General features: G+C 52.8%; 1 protein-coding gene across 1 annotated transcript in view; it reads left to right on the top strand.

Annotated features, from left to right (window-relative positions):
* The window catches only part of ERGIC1 (endoplasmic reticulum-golgi intermediate compartment 1), a 100893-nt gene that overhangs the window by 65358 nt on the left and 17336 nt on the right, over positions 1-18199 (top strand). The window contains exons 5-8 of the mRNA XM_084760950.1: positions 5360-5484; positions 10304-10408; positions 11939-11999; positions 15395-15495. Coding sequence (XP_084617076.1) covers positions 5360-5484; positions 10304-10408; positions 11939-11999; positions 15395-15495 — 392 coding nt within the window. The remainder of the gene's footprint in view (positions 1-5359; positions 5485-10303; positions 10409-11938; positions 12000-15394; positions 15496-18199) is intronic.

Below are 18199 nucleotides of genomic sequence, written 5' to 3' on the forward strand. Positions count from 1 at the left end.
GAGTATATGCTACCAGCTGCAAGTCCAAGTCTCATATATAACAGCCCCACCTCTCCCCTCCCCCCCCCTCTCTCTCTCCCTGAATATAATTAAGCATGCACTGGGAGGCTTTCAGGTTTTCAAAGACATTTCATATATCTCTGCAGAGCAGCCACACTGATGCAGGTGGCACCGGGTGGTGGAGTCTCTCTGGTTTGCTAAGCCTAAGATCCTTGATCAAGCGGCTTCTGGAGAGGAGATGGGACTAGACCAGGCAAGAGGATGAGCCCAGTTGTGTGTGCAGCTAAGGTCTGGTCTGAGGCTGACCTCCCAGCATGCTCTGGAGTGTGGCAATACCATAAAGCTGCCTCATCTGGCAGTAGTGGGGCCAGGGCTGTCATTATCCTTCTCGGTGGCTGAGGGCCACAGGATGGTTCCTATGGGAGTTACGTGACCTCCCGAGCAGTTACGGTGAGATGCCAGTTGTGCAAGCACTGGCCTGCACAGCCCACAGCCGCAAAGGCCCATGGGACACTGTCATTGAGAGGACTCCCTGGCATCTTCCTTTTTAACTTAAGATCCCTTTTTGTTTACTGTTTTAATCAAGATGGAGTTCTTTTTTGTTTTATAACAAAATAGAAAGAAAGTCTGTAGCCAGACTTTTGGCTACTTTATTGGGTTCTTTTTCTTACCACCCTACACCACCCTTAACCCTCCAACCCCCCAACACCGCGTAGGAAAGAAGAATAGAGTGGAAGTGGGGTGTTGTCATCGTTAGACTACTTCCTGCTGATTAGGGCCGTTGAATTCCTTGGGGCAAGTTTGATCTTTGGATCAGGATATCTCCAACCAACAACCAGACACAGCAGCAGCAGCAGCAGGAGCAAACAACATCTGCATCTCTCTTGGGGCTCTGGCATTTATATACCCTCTGAAGAGTCCCGCCCCAGAATTCCAAATGTAAGCTATCTGTAGCTGGCAAAACCATGCCCCTGCTAGAGCAGGAGGCAAACCATAGTTGGCTGCTGTCAACAATCTGAAGCAGCCCCATATCCCACACCTAGGATTAAAACAAAAATATATTCCCATTATTTCTGGGCTTAAAAAATATATATCAAAATTCTCACTACAAAAATCTGATTTGGAGACAGACCGTGCCTCCTTTGCTCAGGCAAGCCTTGGTGTGGTCATCTCAGTATCCCCTTTAGCACAGTGGGCTTAGTAACCATCACGAGCAGGTCCGATGAGATGGTACCCAGCCATGCTGGTGGTGAGTTATCGCCTCTATAATAAAGGTTCGAGGCATCCCTCAGCCACATCAGGTCTGCAGCTTGATGTAGCATATTCAGCCTCCTCCCACCCCTCCCTTCCGATCACAGGACATGGCTTAGGAGCGCAGCCTGCAAGGACAGAACATTGGGTGGGCCCAGACAGACAGGGAGACATTCAACTCTGTTCCTGCTTCTGGTGAGAATGACATCACAGCTTTGAGCCCACATTGGGCCCAGGGCCAGGGAACCTGTTGAAATAGGTCACTTTTATTTATTATTATGTTTTCTTCTTCTCCTTCTCTCTCTCTCTCTCTCTCTCTCTCTCTCTCTCTCTCTCTCTCTCTATCTATCTATCTATCTTCTTAGGAATGTAGCTCATCTGGCAGCCTCTCCTTCAGGAGCTGGTTGTCTCTCTGAAGCACGGAAAGTCTTAGTCAGGACAGAGGACTAGACCATCAAGGGCTGGAGGGATGTGGCTCTGGGCTCAGTCCCAAATCCAGACAGGGTGACTTCAGACAGGACAGGTGCCAGTCCTTGTGCTGTGCTCCCCATGGGTCCCGCCAGCTCTGCAGGGCTATGTATTGATCCCGCCAGAGCACAGCACAATAGCTTTCCTTTCAAAGCCCTTCAGGGTGGGGTGTAGCCCTGGAGTTTGCCCAGCATGCACCACTGACACACACACACACACAAAGACTTTCAAAAATGTTAAACACAAAAATGCCCATTCATCTTTGTATCTCTGGAAAACCCAGAGAAACAGAGAAAGGGGAAATCACCCATAATTCCACTGCCCAATGACAGGGTCTGTGGACACTCTGACATCATTCTGTTCCATTGCTTTCCCTCCTGTGCAGTTTCTGAACATGGCTGAGGCTACAGGTGCCATCTCATACCCTGCTTTATATATATTCTTAGGCTGGGGTGGACGGTTAGAGCACTTGCCTGGTACGTTGAGGCCCTGGGTTCCATTCCCAGCACTGTAAATGTGCTACGACAATGACACCATTCATTATATACTTAATACAGGAGTTATCTTTCAAGGTAGACGTTCAAATACAGAACTGCAGCTCAGTGGTAGCATGTTTATTATCATGAGTTAGATCCTCAGTACTCAGGGAAATACAGATGACACTTTTTTAAAGATTTACTTATCTTATTTGTTGCATATGAGTGCTTTATCTGCAGAAGAGGGTATCAGATTACATTATAGATGGTTGTGAGCCACCATGTGGTTGCTGGGAATTGAACTCAGGACCTCTGGAAGAGCAGGCAGCGCTCTTAACTACTGAGCCATCTCTCCAGCCCCCAGATGACATGTTTTTAAAAGCATGAAAGTACCCCTTTGGTGTTCCTTTTTGCTGCCTCCTGTATGGCATTGCCTCCTACACAGCCTGTGCTGACAGTGGTGCCTTCCTTTCCCTCCTTGTATGTGAATCTGTAAACACAGTCACTCTATATGGGCAGCTTTGCAGCACAGAATCAACAGCCACAAGACAAAAATATTCCAAGAAAAAAAAAAAATACTACATCTGACCGGAAAACGTACAGACTTTTTTCCCTTGTATGTATTTCCTAAGCAATATGGCGCTGGAAATCACTGTGTTAACGTTTTGTTAGTGTAAGATGCCAGAGACCACCCGCATATGAAGAGGAAAGTGTGTGTGGGCCCAGAGTTCCAAGTTTCAGTCTGTGATCAGCCGGCTCCTTGTTGTATATTGTGATGGGGATGTGGAGTGGACAGATGTGTTCCCCTGGCATCAGAGAGGCAGAGGAAAGGAGGCAGAGGACAGTGATTTCACTGTCCCCTTCAGGGGGCACGGCCTAATAACAGTAAGGACTTCCCACTAGACCCCACCCTTAAAGGTTCACCACCGTCCTGAGGCACACAGGCTGAGGTCCAGTTCTCTATCACATGGGCCTCTGAGGCAACTGTAATCCGAAGGATGGCAGCTTTTACATGGCATTTGCTTTATTCTGGGCTGCACAAATAACCCACAGGATGCCATGTCTGAAATGCAAATACCTGTCCGTTCTACAGGGGAACCGTAAGCATCCCAAGACTGGTACCCAAGGAGATGCATGCATAGTGGGATATGTATCCTGTGGGCTTTCTATTTTCTTCTCAGATAACTACATGTTAGATGACTTTTGTGAGGTTTCTCCCCCAACACCCAGCTTTTCTTAAATTGCTTACACTATTAGTGGAATAATAACCAGCTAGTTCCCCAGCCAGGCCTGTTTGGAATCATTTGCCTGTGTTAGGACATTGAGACTAGCTGTGTTTTAGCAGACCGCCTATGGATAGGCTCAGAGTAAGGCACTCTGACTCCTGTGCAAGCTCTGTTACTTTTCAGTTGCGAGCTCCTTGTGCCTCAGTATCCCCTGATGTTGGCCAGGTAGTTAGAGCATCATCTTCCCCACGGGAGTGTCCAGGCACTGTGTTCTTACACAAAGCTCTTTAGCCAGGTGTGCAGCACATGGTAAGCACTGTTCAAGTGTCCCACAAGTCTTCACAGCAAGCTTATGACAGAGATGGAAACTGAGTCCCAGGAAGGTTAGGCAGCTCCCCCTGGGACCCAGGGCCAGCCTCTCCATGCACATCAGTTAGCGCTCTGTACATGCATCACGTCACAGGGGAGACCTGATCCACCAACCATCATCATTTGTGGGGGGGACAGGCACTTGAGTGGCTTGTCATTGTCACAATTTCCAGCAAGGCTGACTGGAGTGGCCCTTTGCACATATGTGAGCCTGAGTGACTGCAAGCTGGCCTCAAGTGGAACTGTTGAGTCAGGCAGGGATTGCTTGCATTTCTTGAGCTTTCTCTCAGTGGCATCATCCGTGATGGCCATGTCATGTGTCTTTCCACCCTGGCTGGCATGTACTTCCCTAAAGCCGCTGAGGAACATGGCTCTTCCTATTTTCCCCTTATGCCTGCTTGTCTTCAAAGAGCCATTCTTTCTCCACATGAAGCTTCGTCTGGTGTGCCTGCCGGGAAGCTTGCTGTATCCTCATGGTGGACATGAGCCTCTCTCCCTGTGCACACTGGGACCACCTCACAGAACACAGTAGAGCGGCCTGCTCATTCTTACAGTGCAGAAGCTGAGCCACAGTAAGGCTCCAGAGCCGTGTTGGAGTCAGGACTGGCACTGGGCACTACAGCCCTCCCGTGTGTGAGCTACAGAACCGCATAAAAGGGCCTGTGCGCCTGAAGAGTGCCGCCTCAATTTCCCATGATGCCTTCCTGGTGCTTAGGCAGGTGCATGAGGCTCAGTAGCCATAGACACTGAGTAAAGGAAGGTGTGAAAGAAAGAGAGATAAAGAAAGAATGAATGAATGCCTGAACCTGTTCACCCAGTGACCCCAGATTGTGAGGTGCGGTGAGTGCCAGCGCCGGTGAAGCCCTTGGCACGCTCCGCCAGTCAGACCCTGTGTCGAGCATTTGTCATACCGACTAACTCTTTGATCCACTTTTTCTTCCACTGAAAGTTCAATGTTCATCACCTCATACTTGAGAAAAGTGAACTGAGAGGCGTTGAGGCTTGTGATACCTGAGCCGTGGTCACCCTGGTGGGAGGCATAGTCAGGATCCAGGTGGCAGACCCCATGGTCCCTCTTACCCCACTGCCTTCCTTTGGCCTTGCCTGTAGCTGAGTCACCTTGGACCCTGCATCTTTGGCTGGTCTCGTCTCTGTTTCTTCCTAGCTCTTCCTCTTAGGCAATGGTAGGGGGTGCTGTGACTCTGGGGGCTCGGGGGGACAGTGGGCCTGTTTTGGATGCTGTGACTGGAGGGGTGTATGGGCTGTGTTGGGTGCTGTGACTTTGGGGGTGGGACTGTTTTGGGTGCTGTGATTTTGGGGGTGGGACTGTGTTGGATGCTATGAATTTTGGGGTGGGACTGTCTTGGGTTCTGTGACTTTGGGGAGATAACTGTTCAGGGTGCTGTGACTCGTAGCAAAGCAGCCCCTTTCTCCTCTGCTGGCTGACTTTCTTCGTAGCTTCAGTTTCCTAGGCACTGTGTTCATGGAGGGCTAACTGGGGCTCCTGCAGAAGCAGGCTGGTCCCCACTCTGCGTGGGTGTGGGTGACTGCTCTCTTTGGCCCCCACAGTGGTTGGACTTGACATTCAAGATGAGATGGGCAGGCATGAAGTGGGCCACATCGACAACTCCATGAAGATCCCACTGAACAACGGAGCAGGCTGCCGCTTTGAGGGCCAGTTCAGCATCAACAAGGTAAGGAGACGGAGACACTGCCTGGGCCTCTTCCTGCCCCCTTCCCGCTTGACCCCAACAGAACCCCTAGCAGGCTGAGAATCAGGTAGGCTCTGGATGACCTGAAATTTCAAGCTCCCTATGGTGGGTTTAGAACGGGCTGTTCCTGTGGGAGCAGAAGATAACGGGGCCGGGGGGGGGGTGTGGGGGGGGGATGAGAAAACAGGGCTTCAAGTCTCAGTGCCTCCTCATCTCCAACAAGCAGTAGTCCATAGGACACCTGAGGGGTAACAGTGCCACAGTGGCATCACCCACGTCACAAAGCTCCCGTGCAGTAAATGAATGAACGCACACCATTTGTTCCGGGTCTGTAATGTATGTGCCTCTTGTATCAGGATTGGATACAGGCTCTGGCAACACTGAGAACAGATGGGTGGGGTTCCAAGGCAGGCGGAGATAGACAGCCAAAACATGCCCATCACTGCCTTATGTCTGCTGCTCAGCTCAGCGGAGATGGTCCCCTTGATGGGCTGCAAGGGGGGTGGACTGGAGGAGGCAGAGAGCTGAAGCGGGAGAGGGCATAGAGTCGACAGGACTTAGCTGTGAATTATGAGTGGCAAGTCAAGCACCCACGGACTCAAAGACCTTATGCCTGCCTCTGCTGCTGGTTTGCAAGCGCAGAAGCTTGGGAGGGTGAGCCTCTGTGGGAGGGGGCCGGGACTCGGGTCTTTAATTCTGGTACCTTCCCAGCAAGTATCTCCAGAGAAACGTTAAGCTTGGATTTGGAGATGTGTTCCTGGGGCTGAAAGAGAGAGAGAGAGAGAGAGAGAGAGAGAGAGAGAGAGAGAGAGAGAGAGAGAGAGAGAGAGAGAATTGGGCAACAGGCCTTCCTGTAGGAGTCAACAATGAATGACATGGGAAGCTATAGGTTAAGGTTGGAGCCTCTCCGAGTGGGGATCCCTCCCCCCAGCAGCATTGCCTTGGGAGTGTCAGTCAGGTAGAGCCTCAGACTCTACCTCCGACCATCTGAAGCCCCCTCAAGAAAGTGTACAGATTTATCTGTGACCACCCCAAAGAATGTGGATTAAGTTCCATCTTTCTTTTTACTAGACTCTAATTTGTCGTCTCCTACAGCAGTTAATACAATCCAAACACCAGAGCAGTGTTAGCTAGACCTGTGACTTTGTTACTGGGAGCTGCTGGTGTTCACACTGCACTACAGTTGTAAAGAATCTCAAAGTACTGTATGCACATCGCCACCTTGAGAATGACAGGTGCCAGCACACAGACCGTGAAGCAGGTGCTGTGGTGGGGACTGTGTGGTCGCCCTGTCGGGGGGCTGTGGAGGAAGGTGTCTGGTGGTAGTTGAAGATACTGGGCCCTGTGTGTACATGTGCACACTTCGCAGTCGTGAGATGTGGCCACCTGCATTTAAACACGCGCACTCCTGACAGCTCAGGCGTCACACCACCTCCCTCTTGGCCAACGTGTCCTCCGCTCCCTTGGGTGGGCTGTGTTGTAGATTTCATCTGGTGTCCTGGCTAAGGATTCTGAGGGGTTTGGTGATCCAAATTCTGGGTTCCTCATCTGTAAAGGGATGTTGTTGTTGTTGTTGTTGTTGTTGTTGTTGTTGTTGTTGTTGTTGTTGTTGTTAATATCTACTTCTTTTGACCAAATCGAACACATAAATTGATTCTTAAGTGGTGGCTGGACAGGCATGGACGCTCTCTCCTGCCCTGCCTGTAACCCATGAGGAGGCTCTTGCCCCGCCCTTGCCAGCCTGTGCTCACCATCACTTTGGTATAAATGTGTTTCTAACACTGCCTGTGGATGGCAGACATACAAGAAGCCAAGAGAGTGGCCAGGGCATCCGTGGAAGGGTTATCCACACCTTGTGCTGTGGCCACTGTTCATGAAGTCTTACCTGGCCCTTACCTAGAGCGGAGGAGTCAAGTAGCGTTCGAGAGACCACAGCTAGGTCTGAACCCCGGCACTCTGGCCACTGGGCTCTGAGCCCTGACTCTGGCTACTGCTTTTAACATCTGTATTACAAATGCTATGACCAGAGTGGCCAGGTTTCCAGGTACAGCCTGGACCACTGTCTGCCCAACCCTTTGGGGAATGTGGAGACCCCTGCCCTCGATAGTTCCCACTGTCCATTGTTTGGAGTGTTATACCTCTGAGGAACTGTCATTAAGACAGCCAGTGCGACAGCCTGACATGACAGCAAGGAGAGCAGGGTCCCTGATCTCCTGACATTAGACATAGATTTGTCCCATGGCCCCTTGATTTACCCATCAGGAAGTTGACCAACAGCCAGATGCCAGAGTTCATCTGCAGGGGCCCGTGGCACCTCCAGTAGCCCAGACTGAGCATGCTCAATAGCCTCACTAACCATGGCTGCCCTTCTAAGGAGGTGGGGGTGGGGGGGAGGCTGACTCCAACTATATATTTTTAAAATCCCTCGGAGACAGTGACGTAGGTGCCTAAGTCACAGGTTCTAAAAGCGTCGCTTTCTGCCTCTTCGGCTCAGCGTGCGCTGGTGTGACTCAGACCCCTGTGATGGATTTGGTGTAGAGTGGAGTGGGTTACTGACTCACAGCCTCGAAGGCCTGGCAGCGGGTGGCGGGTACCCAGGAGCCAGGCTTCTCCGCTCTCTTAACCCTGGGGACAGAGACCCCCCAGACCTAAGGCTGTCTAGGCCTGTGGCCTGGCTCACTGCACAGAAAACCTGACAGGACACTGCCGGTCTCAGGAGTTCCAATTATGTCACGTAAAGGCATTTTTTTTCCTCCAGCCCCCTCTGGTGCTGGAATGGATCCCAAGGCCTTGTGTATGTGAGGTGAGGTGCTCTTCCTGACGTAGGCACCTAGCTACATCCCGACTGAGCTCCGCCCTAGCCCTGTGCAGGTTTTGTCATGGAAACAATCCAGGGTCTACTTAACGCTGTGAAGGGAAGCATGAACTTGTTTTCAGAAGCAGTGGCTTTTCCTCACACCCTGTTGTTTCCTCACCCAAGGGCCCTTCTCTGTGAGTACTGAAGCATGCTCATCCCACGTGCCTACCATTGCAAAAACCTCGACGGCCATCCTCCCCATTTTCTGACGGGAAAACCGAGGCGCAGAGTGACAGCTGGGCTCAAGCCCAAGTGCCAAGTGTGGAGCATCACTCTCACTGGGTCCCTGAGGCAAGCCATGCTGGTGGCTCTGTCCGTTTTAAAGAGCCTTCCCGAGCTGTCAGTCCTGTGCCACCCCTGACCCTGAAACAGGGCGCCGACAAAAGTTCCCCGAGAGACAGTCACATGCCAGGCTGTAGCCATGTCCTTCCTTCCCCAGCAGCTGGAATAAGAAAGACCCTGGGTTTTCAGTGTGGCCGTTGGGATTTTAGCTAAATGGCCTGGCCCGCCACAGCTCCTTTCTACCTTGATCCCTTTCTCTTCAGGGCGTTCCTGTCCCTCAGGCTTGCTTGTACTGTCTTTGTTCTTGAGGCCTTCCCCTGCCTTCCTGAAAATGCAGACCTCAGGGCCTCTGTACAAGGGAAATCCGCCCCCTCCTAATCCCCTCCCCCCCCCCCCCCCCCGCCCCTGGGAAGCCCTCCTCTAACATATCGTGTACCTGAAATAGAGCTGAGGGCCCTCCCCAGCCTGAGCATAGGCCTTAGGGAGGTGGGGAAAGCTTAATGGACGAGGGTTCCAGGGGGCCCAGAGTGGGGCTGTGCAGGACACTGTTCCCTGCGCCACAGGGCGTTAGTCCCTTGCGGCTGAGGGCTGAACAGAGTTGAGTGGCGTTGATGAGCAGGACCGAGTGTGTGGCCAGTGGCCAGAGTACATCGCAGGAGCTCGTGGGCTCGGCTGGGTCACTCAGCTTTTCCATTGCCGTAGTGAGATAGCAAAGCAATAACAAACAAAGAAAAAATGTATTTAGCCCTGAGGCTGGAAGTCCAGGGTCAGGTAGCCATCAGTTGGCCTCTGGTGAGGACCTCTCACTGGATGGTCACAGTAGTGGACATGTGAGAGAAAGAATCCTTAAGGGAAGGATGGCGTGGTGGGACAGGAACCAGATAGAGGAGCAGGCCAGCTTTGCCCTTTCAAAACCCAACCTAGGTCCCACGAGAACCACCCCAATCCCTTCTGAGATCAGTGTCCCTCGGTGACCTAAGGGTCACCACCCCCAATTAGACCCCACATCGTCAAGGTCCTGCCACCTTGCTCATGACCACAGCGAGGGCCACAACCCCAGCAACACGAACCCTTGTGGGATAAACCACCTTCAAAGAGCAGACTGACGAAAGCCTTGGAGGGGTTAGCGCTGAGGTAGGGCAGGATCGAAGGTAGAATTTAACACACGTTTTCTCTCACAGCCCTGGGGAAAGGTCTGTGTAGGGAGAGGCAAGGGTGATCGGAACACGGGAAGAGGATAGCCTGCAAGGCCACTGTAGTCAGTGTCTGTGGTGAGTGAGGCCAGTTTGAGTAGACGTGAGCTTGGTTTAAGAGTTCCAGGAAGTCATCTTAGTCTACTGGCTCAGTGTGTACCCCCCACCCCACCCCACCCCCCACTATTGAGCCAGCAGCCTTGAATCCACAGAGATGGGTGGAGACTGCTGTCATTCTGAGTCCGGGCTCTGTGTCAGGTGCACACATGGGCACCTCACATGCACTCTTGGCCTGGGTTGTCCCAGATCCAGTCACTTCGGTGAGTCTGCCGTGCTTCTTCAAAGTCATACAGTTGGAAATGCTACAAGCCAGAATCCCAGTCCCAGTGTATGTCTGACTCCGGTGCCCTAGGCCATGCGTACATCACACAGCCACCCAGACACATGATTCCTGCCTTTTTCCCTCCAGGTCCCTGGCAACTTCCACGTGTCCACGCACAGTGCCACAGCCCAGCCACAGAACCCGGACATGACACATACCATCCACAAGCTCTCCTTTGGGGACACACTACAGGTGAGTGGGGGTAGCAGCGAGGGACGACACAGGGTGACAGGGCTGGGAGCTAGTATATCGGAGCTCCTCCGCCCTAAGGGTCACACACAGGAAGTTCTGTTTCACTCAACTCCTCTTTGTCATGTCTTCTGAGGATGTGGCTGGCTATAGTGTCTGTGGTGTCACCAACCGCACGGCCGACTCAGATGCTCAGGCTGGGACCTGGGCCTTGGATGGAGGTGCACTCCAGAGTTTGGCTCAGTCCCTTCGTAGCTGCCTCAGTCTGTTTTCTATTGCTCTCACTGAGCAGCACAGGCTGGGTGGTGGTTAGTGAACAGAAGGTTATTTAGATCACAGCCCTGGAGCCTCAGAAGTAAAAGCATAGCACCCACATGGTACTATAGAGAGGGTGTCCCCCTCGTTGCATCCAAACACAGCCAGGCCCACGATGGACGGTGACACAAGGCCCAGGGAAGGGAGCACCGGACACATTATCCTCTCTCGGGAGGCCCCTTATGGTCATACCCAACCCTTTGTTTTTGTATTAACAGACTCTCAAGCTGATCTTTAGAAAAACTAGTCAGCATTTATCTGTGACCCCAAAATGGCACGTGTAGACATGAAATACCAAAGACCTGAGTCACCCACAAGGGCTCCTCTCAGTTGGCTGAAAGCCCCAAGTAATCTGACTGAAGGAAGGAGCAGGGAACTGGGTCCGTATGGGGGGGAACCTGTGCTAGGTTGACAAAGGGGACGCTGATGGAGCAAGGCCACTGCCACACCAACCATACATCTGTTATGAGGAAGACGGATCCAGAAAGCCAGGCTGTAGGCCAGGAGGTGAGGGAGGGGCTACAGCCTGGGCAAAGAGAGCACGGACCCAGGTTTAGGCAGGGGAGAAAGATGAAGGCAATAGGCCAGATTGGGGCTGCGTGCAAGCTCAGAACCAAAGGACCACAGCTACCCTCTGCGTCGCATGAGTATACCGCTTTCTTAGTTTAGAACCACTCCGTGTCCATCTGCTCACTCAAAAAAATTTTTTTATTAAACACCTACAGTGTGCCAAGTCTCGCACGTGTTGGTCAGGCTGAGGGTGATCCTTGCTGGTGTGACTCTTGAAGCCTGGAGGTCACCCCACCACATCTCCATCGATCAGACACTAAGTCTTAATGCTTCCTTCCCAAGGCAGAGGATGGGCACATCCCCCTTGAGTGGGGTCAGCCTGAGGGTCAGGTCAGCCACCTGCTGCTCTGAAAGGGTTCCTCCCACCTACTGCTCTGTGTTCTTCTTCTTCCCTCTTCCCTGAGGTCCCATGGGCCTCGGGTTCAGTCCTCAGGCTCAGTCCTTCGCAGGGTCTGCTTGCTTGGTACCACTTTGGGCCTTCCTCCAAATCACTGTCAATGGTCCCTTCTCCCAGAAGCCGTTGTTACCTGGGCTCAATGTCTGGCTTGCCCTCTGTGAGCAGATGGTCCCCAGTCAGTCCCCACAGCCAAGACCAGGCTTGGAGGTGGCAGCCTCCTAGGGACCGTCTCTCACTGTGTTTCTCTGCAGGTCCAGAATGTTCATGGAGCTTTCAATGCTCTCGGGGGAGCAGACAGACTGAGTTCCAACCGTGAGTATCCTAGCATGGAGCAACCATCTCCTCCAGGGGGGGTCCCCACACAGCAAGTGGCCTGGGACCAGGGTAGTCAAAGGGGCAGAGTCAGGTACTTGCTGCAAGCCAAGGTCACATCCTCACACCATTTGATTCCCGCAACTGCCCTCTGAGGTATACAGACTCAAGCCTGTCTTATGGAAAAGGGAAGAGAGTAGCCTGTCCCTGGGGACTGTAGATCGAAGCCCTGGATTGTTGACAAGCTCTGACACCAGCTGCAGCCACTGTTGTCAATCACTGCTTTGCCATCGTCCTTTGAGGAGGTAATCACCTGGATCCCATAGCAGAACCAGAATCCATTCTATGAGAACAAGCTCCATAGGTGGGGGGGGGGGGCAGGGAGCAGGACGGACCAGTGGTCCCCTCCCCTCCAGCCCGAACCCTTCCTGTCAACCATTGGTTCCTTCCAAAGTATTAGAGAGCACTGAATCTCTACTCAGGGCCAAAGAATACACACGCACGTACCTCCGTTTTTATACATGCTAATATGTGCATGTGTGTATGTACATGCACACAGAGTATACCAAGAAAAATAATGAGCTGGGCATGGTGGCACACACCTTTAATCCTAGCATTCAGGAAGGCAGAGGCAGGTCAAACGCTATGAGTTCGAGGCCAACCTGGTATACACAAAGTGAGTCCAGGACAGCTGAGGCTACACAGAGAAACCTTGTGTGTGTGTGGGGGGGGGGGGCGGAGAAGTAATGTTCACTGAATCACTTTGAAGAACCATATTAGTGTTAGCCCTAGTGTGTGACTGGGACCTGCAACTTGGAATATGGGCAGCTGCTGACTATGATGCGTCAGGAGTTTGCCGTCAGACACCAAATGCATGTTGATCGGGCACAGTACCAAGTTCTAGAGACAGGAAGGTGGCTGAACTAAGCAAACAGCCTCTCCAGGCTTCCAGTCTGTGCTGTTGACGTGAAAGGAGGTTCATGAAGCCCCCTGTGATCCCGTAAGGACGTCTGGCACCTTACCCCAGTGTGGGAAAGTGAACCGGTTTTCTGCACACTAGACCCAAGAGTGGCTTGCTTGCTTTTTCTTTTGTGACCACCTGTGTTTACAAATAACAAAAACTTTTACGGTTGTGGTATTTGCTGAGGCAGTCATTCCTTCAACTTTATCCCTGGATATGTACTCAGGGTTGGTTTTGGCCTCCTGGTTTAGGTATAGATGCTAAGGTCTCCAGGATGAGATCCCAGGTGACCTTAGGGCTTAGAACTCTGAGAGCCATTGCGGGCATGAACACGAGGTGTTGGGTCCTTTAGGCATAGCTTAAAGGCTACAGGGCTTTCCCTAAGCTTCCTGGGGGGGGGGGGGGAGCAGGGGTAGGGGACAAAGACGGTCAACTCGATTCCAGGAGTGCTGTCCATCCCTGAGGAGATGGCAGGGACAGAATCGGTCCAGGGCTGGAATGTTCTCTCTGTGCCTACCACTCTTAAACAGGAATCTGAATCTGACCTGCAGAGACCAGGCTTAGAACCCAGAAGACTGAACTTCCATGTTATTTTAGCCCTAGGATTCCCAGGTCAAGGTTCTAGAAGGAATAAGAGGGATGGATATTGGGCCTCTGTCAGTATTCCAAAGCCCCTCGGGGTTCAGTCCTTGCCCTAAGAGGCTGTGGCAGCCCTGGGTCTGGTTACCCCGTGCCCCGAGAGGCTGTAGCAGCCCTGGGTATGGTTACCCCGTGCCCCGAGAGGCTGTAGCAGCCCTGGGTATGGTTACCCCGTGCCCTGAGAGGCTGTAGCAGCCCTGGTTCTGGTTACCCCGTGCCCCGAGAGGCTGTAGCAGACCTGGTTCTGGTTACCCCATGCCCCGAGAGGCTGTAGCAGACCTGGTTCTGGGTCTGGTTACCCCGTGCCCCGAGAGGCTGTAGCAGCCCTGGGTCTGGTTACCCCGTGCCCCCAGAGGCTGTGGCAGCCCTGGTTCTGGTTACCCCGTGCCCCGAGAGGCTGTAGCAGCTCTGGGTCTGGTTACCCCGTGCCCCGAGAGGCTGTAGCAGACCTGGTTCTGGTTACCCCGTGCCCCGAGAGGCTGTGGCAGCCCTGGTTCTGGTTACCCCGTGCCCCGAGAGGCTGTAGCAGCCCTGGTTCTGGTTACCCCGTGCCCCGAGAGGCTGTGGCAGCCCTGGTTCTGGTTACCCCGTGCCCCGAGAGGCTGTAGCAGCCCTGGTTCTGGTTACCCCGTGCCCCGAGAGGCTGTGGCAGCCCTGGTTCTGGTTACCCCGTGCCCCGAGAGGCTGTAGTAGCCCTGGGTCTGGTTACCCCGTGCCCCGAGAGGCTGTAGCAGCCCTGGGTCTGGTTACCCCGTGCCCCGAGAGGCTGTAGCAGCCCTGGGTCTGGTTACCCCGTGCCCCGAGAGGCTGTAGCAGCCCTGGGTATGGTTACCCGGTGCCCCGAGAGGCTATAGCAGCCCTGGGTCTGGTTACCCCGTGCCCCGAGAGGCTGTGGCAGCCCTGGGTCTGGTTAGCTCATGCTTATCAGTAGCTGATTGGTCCATTCTCCATTCACGTCTTTGCCCAGTCACCCTCTGTCCATTCATTCATCCTGCAAGATTTGCCACTGCCCGCCCTGTACCAGGCTCGGTGCAGGAATGTTAAGACTTAGCTCTTGCCTTCAGCATCTTCCCCCATCCAGGCTGGGAGGAGAGGAGAGAGCAGGGTAGAAGGGTCATGAAATACTGCAGAGCTGAGGGAGCGAGGAACAAAACTGACCAGATTTCGGTTGGTTGTTTCTACAGTGCTGGATGGAAGCCAAGGCCGTGCTTATGCTAGGCAGGTGCTCGACCCCGAGCTACATGCCCAGTCCTCGGGGATTTCTCACGTAATTCTTCTTGGAGGGTTCTTCTCATTTTTTTTCTTCTTGGCACCCAGGACCCAGATTATTTTAAAAAGTAAAAGCAATGCAGACAATACCCTCAATGAAGTGGGATCTTTCTCGAATCCAGCCTTTCTCCCTGGGGAATTTCACAGGGGCTGAGGGATGTCGGGGTTAATGTAATTTTACCAGTCTCACTCTAATCCAAGTGAAGATGAAATGGAAGCCGCTTTGTTTCCTGGCGATCTTTCTAGATAATCCTATGTGTTCACATGTTAAAGAGACTGTGCTCCTGACCCCGGCCTCGTATGTTGACCCGTGGCTTGGATCTTGGGGGAAAATGCCTTCTCGGTGGCTGTCTTTAATGGCTGCCCCATCTGTGGCTCAGGATATTATATGTTACAGAACGCAGATGTAAAGTGGAGTGGCTTAGGCCTTGGCATTCCAGAGAAGAGGAAGAGGCGTGGGGTTACATGCAGCGCTGCCTCCCAAGCAGTGCCCACCCCATTTCATCCTGTTCTGTCCTCCCTGCAGCCCTGGCCTCCCATGACTACATCTTGAAGATTGTCCCCACGGTGTATGAGGACAAGAGTGGCAAGCAGCGCTATTCCTACCAGTACACAGTGGCCAACAAGGTGAGCCAGGCCGCGAATGGGCTAAGCATTGCACTTGCGCCCTCTGCTGGCCAAGAGCATAGGCGATGCCCTGACACGCTGCTGAAAGGAATTTCATGGATGGGGATGGGGGGTGGGCGGGGTAGGTAGTCCTACCAGACTCATTCTCTAGTCTAGGAAAAGATGGAATATTTGATTCTTGCCATGGTGGTGGCCAAAGTCCAGGGGAGAAACTCTAACAAGGAGATGCTATCTGTTCGAAATAAGCAGAGGACCATCCCTAAAGATCTTAGCTCTGGTATCTTCTGGTCCTGGTTTCTTCAAGCTCCTCATCAGTATATGGTAGATGCTTTGGATCAACCAGGGAATCATATCAAGATGCTGTGGGTGTCCCAGAACCCCAACACTCCAAGAGACAGGTCTTATGGGAAGCAGAGGGACACCAGAGCCAAGGAAATGAGACAACCCAGCAGTTAGTGGCCTGGGCCTCTCCAGAAACAGCACTGCCAATGGAACACAAGTGCTTGGAGTAGGTTTACCGCCAGATTCTCCTGTTTCTGCTCTTGCACGGCTACCCGAACCCTTAGCAAACGATGGACAGCTTAGCCCAGTTAACCGTCATCGTGGCTGAGGTGGGGCATTGTCATCCACTGGGTACTGAGGAGCCGGGCACACCCAGCCCCCTGCCTCCATCATCATTTTCAGTGACCACGACTGCCCTGATATGGGAGTGGTTGTCCCCATTTGACATATTGGTCACCGAGCCAACTGAGAGGTAGTCACAGGGCTATAGTTGCAGCAAGGGGGTTAGAGCTGGGTTCCTCTAGGGCTCCAGAGCCCCCAGATTGCTCGTCCACTCAGTCAGAGTTGCCTGCTTGGAAAGCCTCTCAGGGAAGGGTCCCTCTGCTCTGAAGCCCTCTGGTCCGTAGCACTTTCTGGGGAGTCTTATTGCTTATAGTCACCATTTCACAGGGGGTGTGGGTCCTGCTCCCTCCTCTTCCTAGGCAAGAACAAAGTCCTGAGGCTAGCTCATATATAGAGAGCACAGGTTGGTTTATCTCACTGGGCTGGGGAAGAGGAAGTCAAAGAGATCGGTCGGCCACAGCCTGCGGTGAGCCCTGTTGCTGTGTCATCACACAGTGGCGGGCAGGGCGTGGGAGAGATACAAGTGTACTAGCTTAGCAACAGCGTCCTCTTCTTACAGGAGAGCTAGTGCCGCCCTTGGCACCCACCCTCATGGCCTCAGCTAACTTAATCACCTCCGAAAGGTCTCACCTCCAGTTAGCACCAGTGTGTGCTTATGGGTTCAGACCCTCCAACTACAGAAGAACTGTGTAAATTTTGATATGGAATAGTGCTACACTTGCCTAGTGTGCTCAGGGCTCTGAACGCAATCCCCAGTGCTGTGACAAACGACTTTTGGGGAGGGCATGTTTAAACCATTGTACTCATTATAAGACACCCCACCCCCCAGGGCTGCCACATCTAAGCAGGAAGCAGGGGAGCTCTGGACCACACTGCCCTGGTCGGCACTGCTGTTTACTTGTTTATAATATGTCCGTGGTTATTTCATAAGATTGCTGTCAGATGAAGCAATGTTTTCAGAAACCGCTCAGTCTGCAAAGAAGGCTGGGGTAATCAGTGCCTACAGCGGCTATTTTTTCGCTCTGTTTCTCACCCCTCAGCTCTGGGCTGCGACCCAGACAATCACCCTGCTCTCTCAGATCTCCCAAGGGAAGCTGAGTTCTCTGCTCCAGGCGTCTTCCCTCAAGGCTTTGGCAAGAGCCCGGTGGCCGGAATAGCTCACTCAGCATTCACTGTGGCTTTGGCCCCAGCCTGTCCTGGGAATGGAAGTGGTCGTCCAGTAGGAAGTTAGGACCCAGTGGTGTCCATGGGATCAGCCCAGCTTCTCAAAGCCAGTGCTGCTGGGCATGGTGGCACATGCCTGTAATCCCAGCTCTCGGGAGGCAGAGGCAGAGGCAGAGGCAGGTGGATCACTGTGAGTTTGAGGCCAGCCTGATCTACGAAGTAAGTCCAGATCAGCCTGGGCTACACAGAGAAACCCTGTCTCAAAAACAAAACAAAGGGCTGAAGAGATGGCTCAGAGGTTAAGAACACTGGCTGCTCTCTTCCAAAGGTCCTGAGTTCAATTCCCAGCAACCACGTGGTGGCTCACAACCATCTGCAATAAGATCCGGTGTCCTCTTCTGGTGTACATGCAGGCTTTGATATATGTGTATATATGATAAATAAATAAATCTTTAAAAAAACAAAATCAAAACCAGTGCTGGGAGCCTTGGGGGTTGGGCTTGGGGTACCCCAGCATTCATCTGGTGCCCAGATAAGATCCTGTGGCTCATCAGCTCAGATCCGTAGGGGTGAGGTGGGAAAAACCAAGTCCTCCAGGAGATGGTGAAGTTGGCCCAAGGGTAACCTGCCACGTTAGCTCCTTGGTGGCCGTTCAGTCATTACTGTGTACATGCTTAGGAGCCATGGCAGGCTGGGCACTGTACCTTCCCATCTCGCTGAGCTGGCCCTGCCTTGTGGGCAAGCTCACACCTACTTGGCCTCTGTACACACCATACATCAGGTGTGGCTTAGAATGTCCCCTCCTCAGTGAGCCTTCCAGATTCCCTGAGGACGTGAGTCCCTCCACCATACATAAACACTGTTAGAAGTTAGTGTTGCAGTGATGTCAGCGCCTGCCAGCCTCTGACACCTCTGG

The sequence above is a fragment of the Acomys minous genome, assembly GCF_964271855.1.
Source record: "Acomys minous genome assembly, chromosome: 16".
Taxonomy (NCBI): domain Eukaryota; kingdom Metazoa; phylum Chordata; class Mammalia; order Rodentia; family Muridae; genus Acomys; species Acomys minous.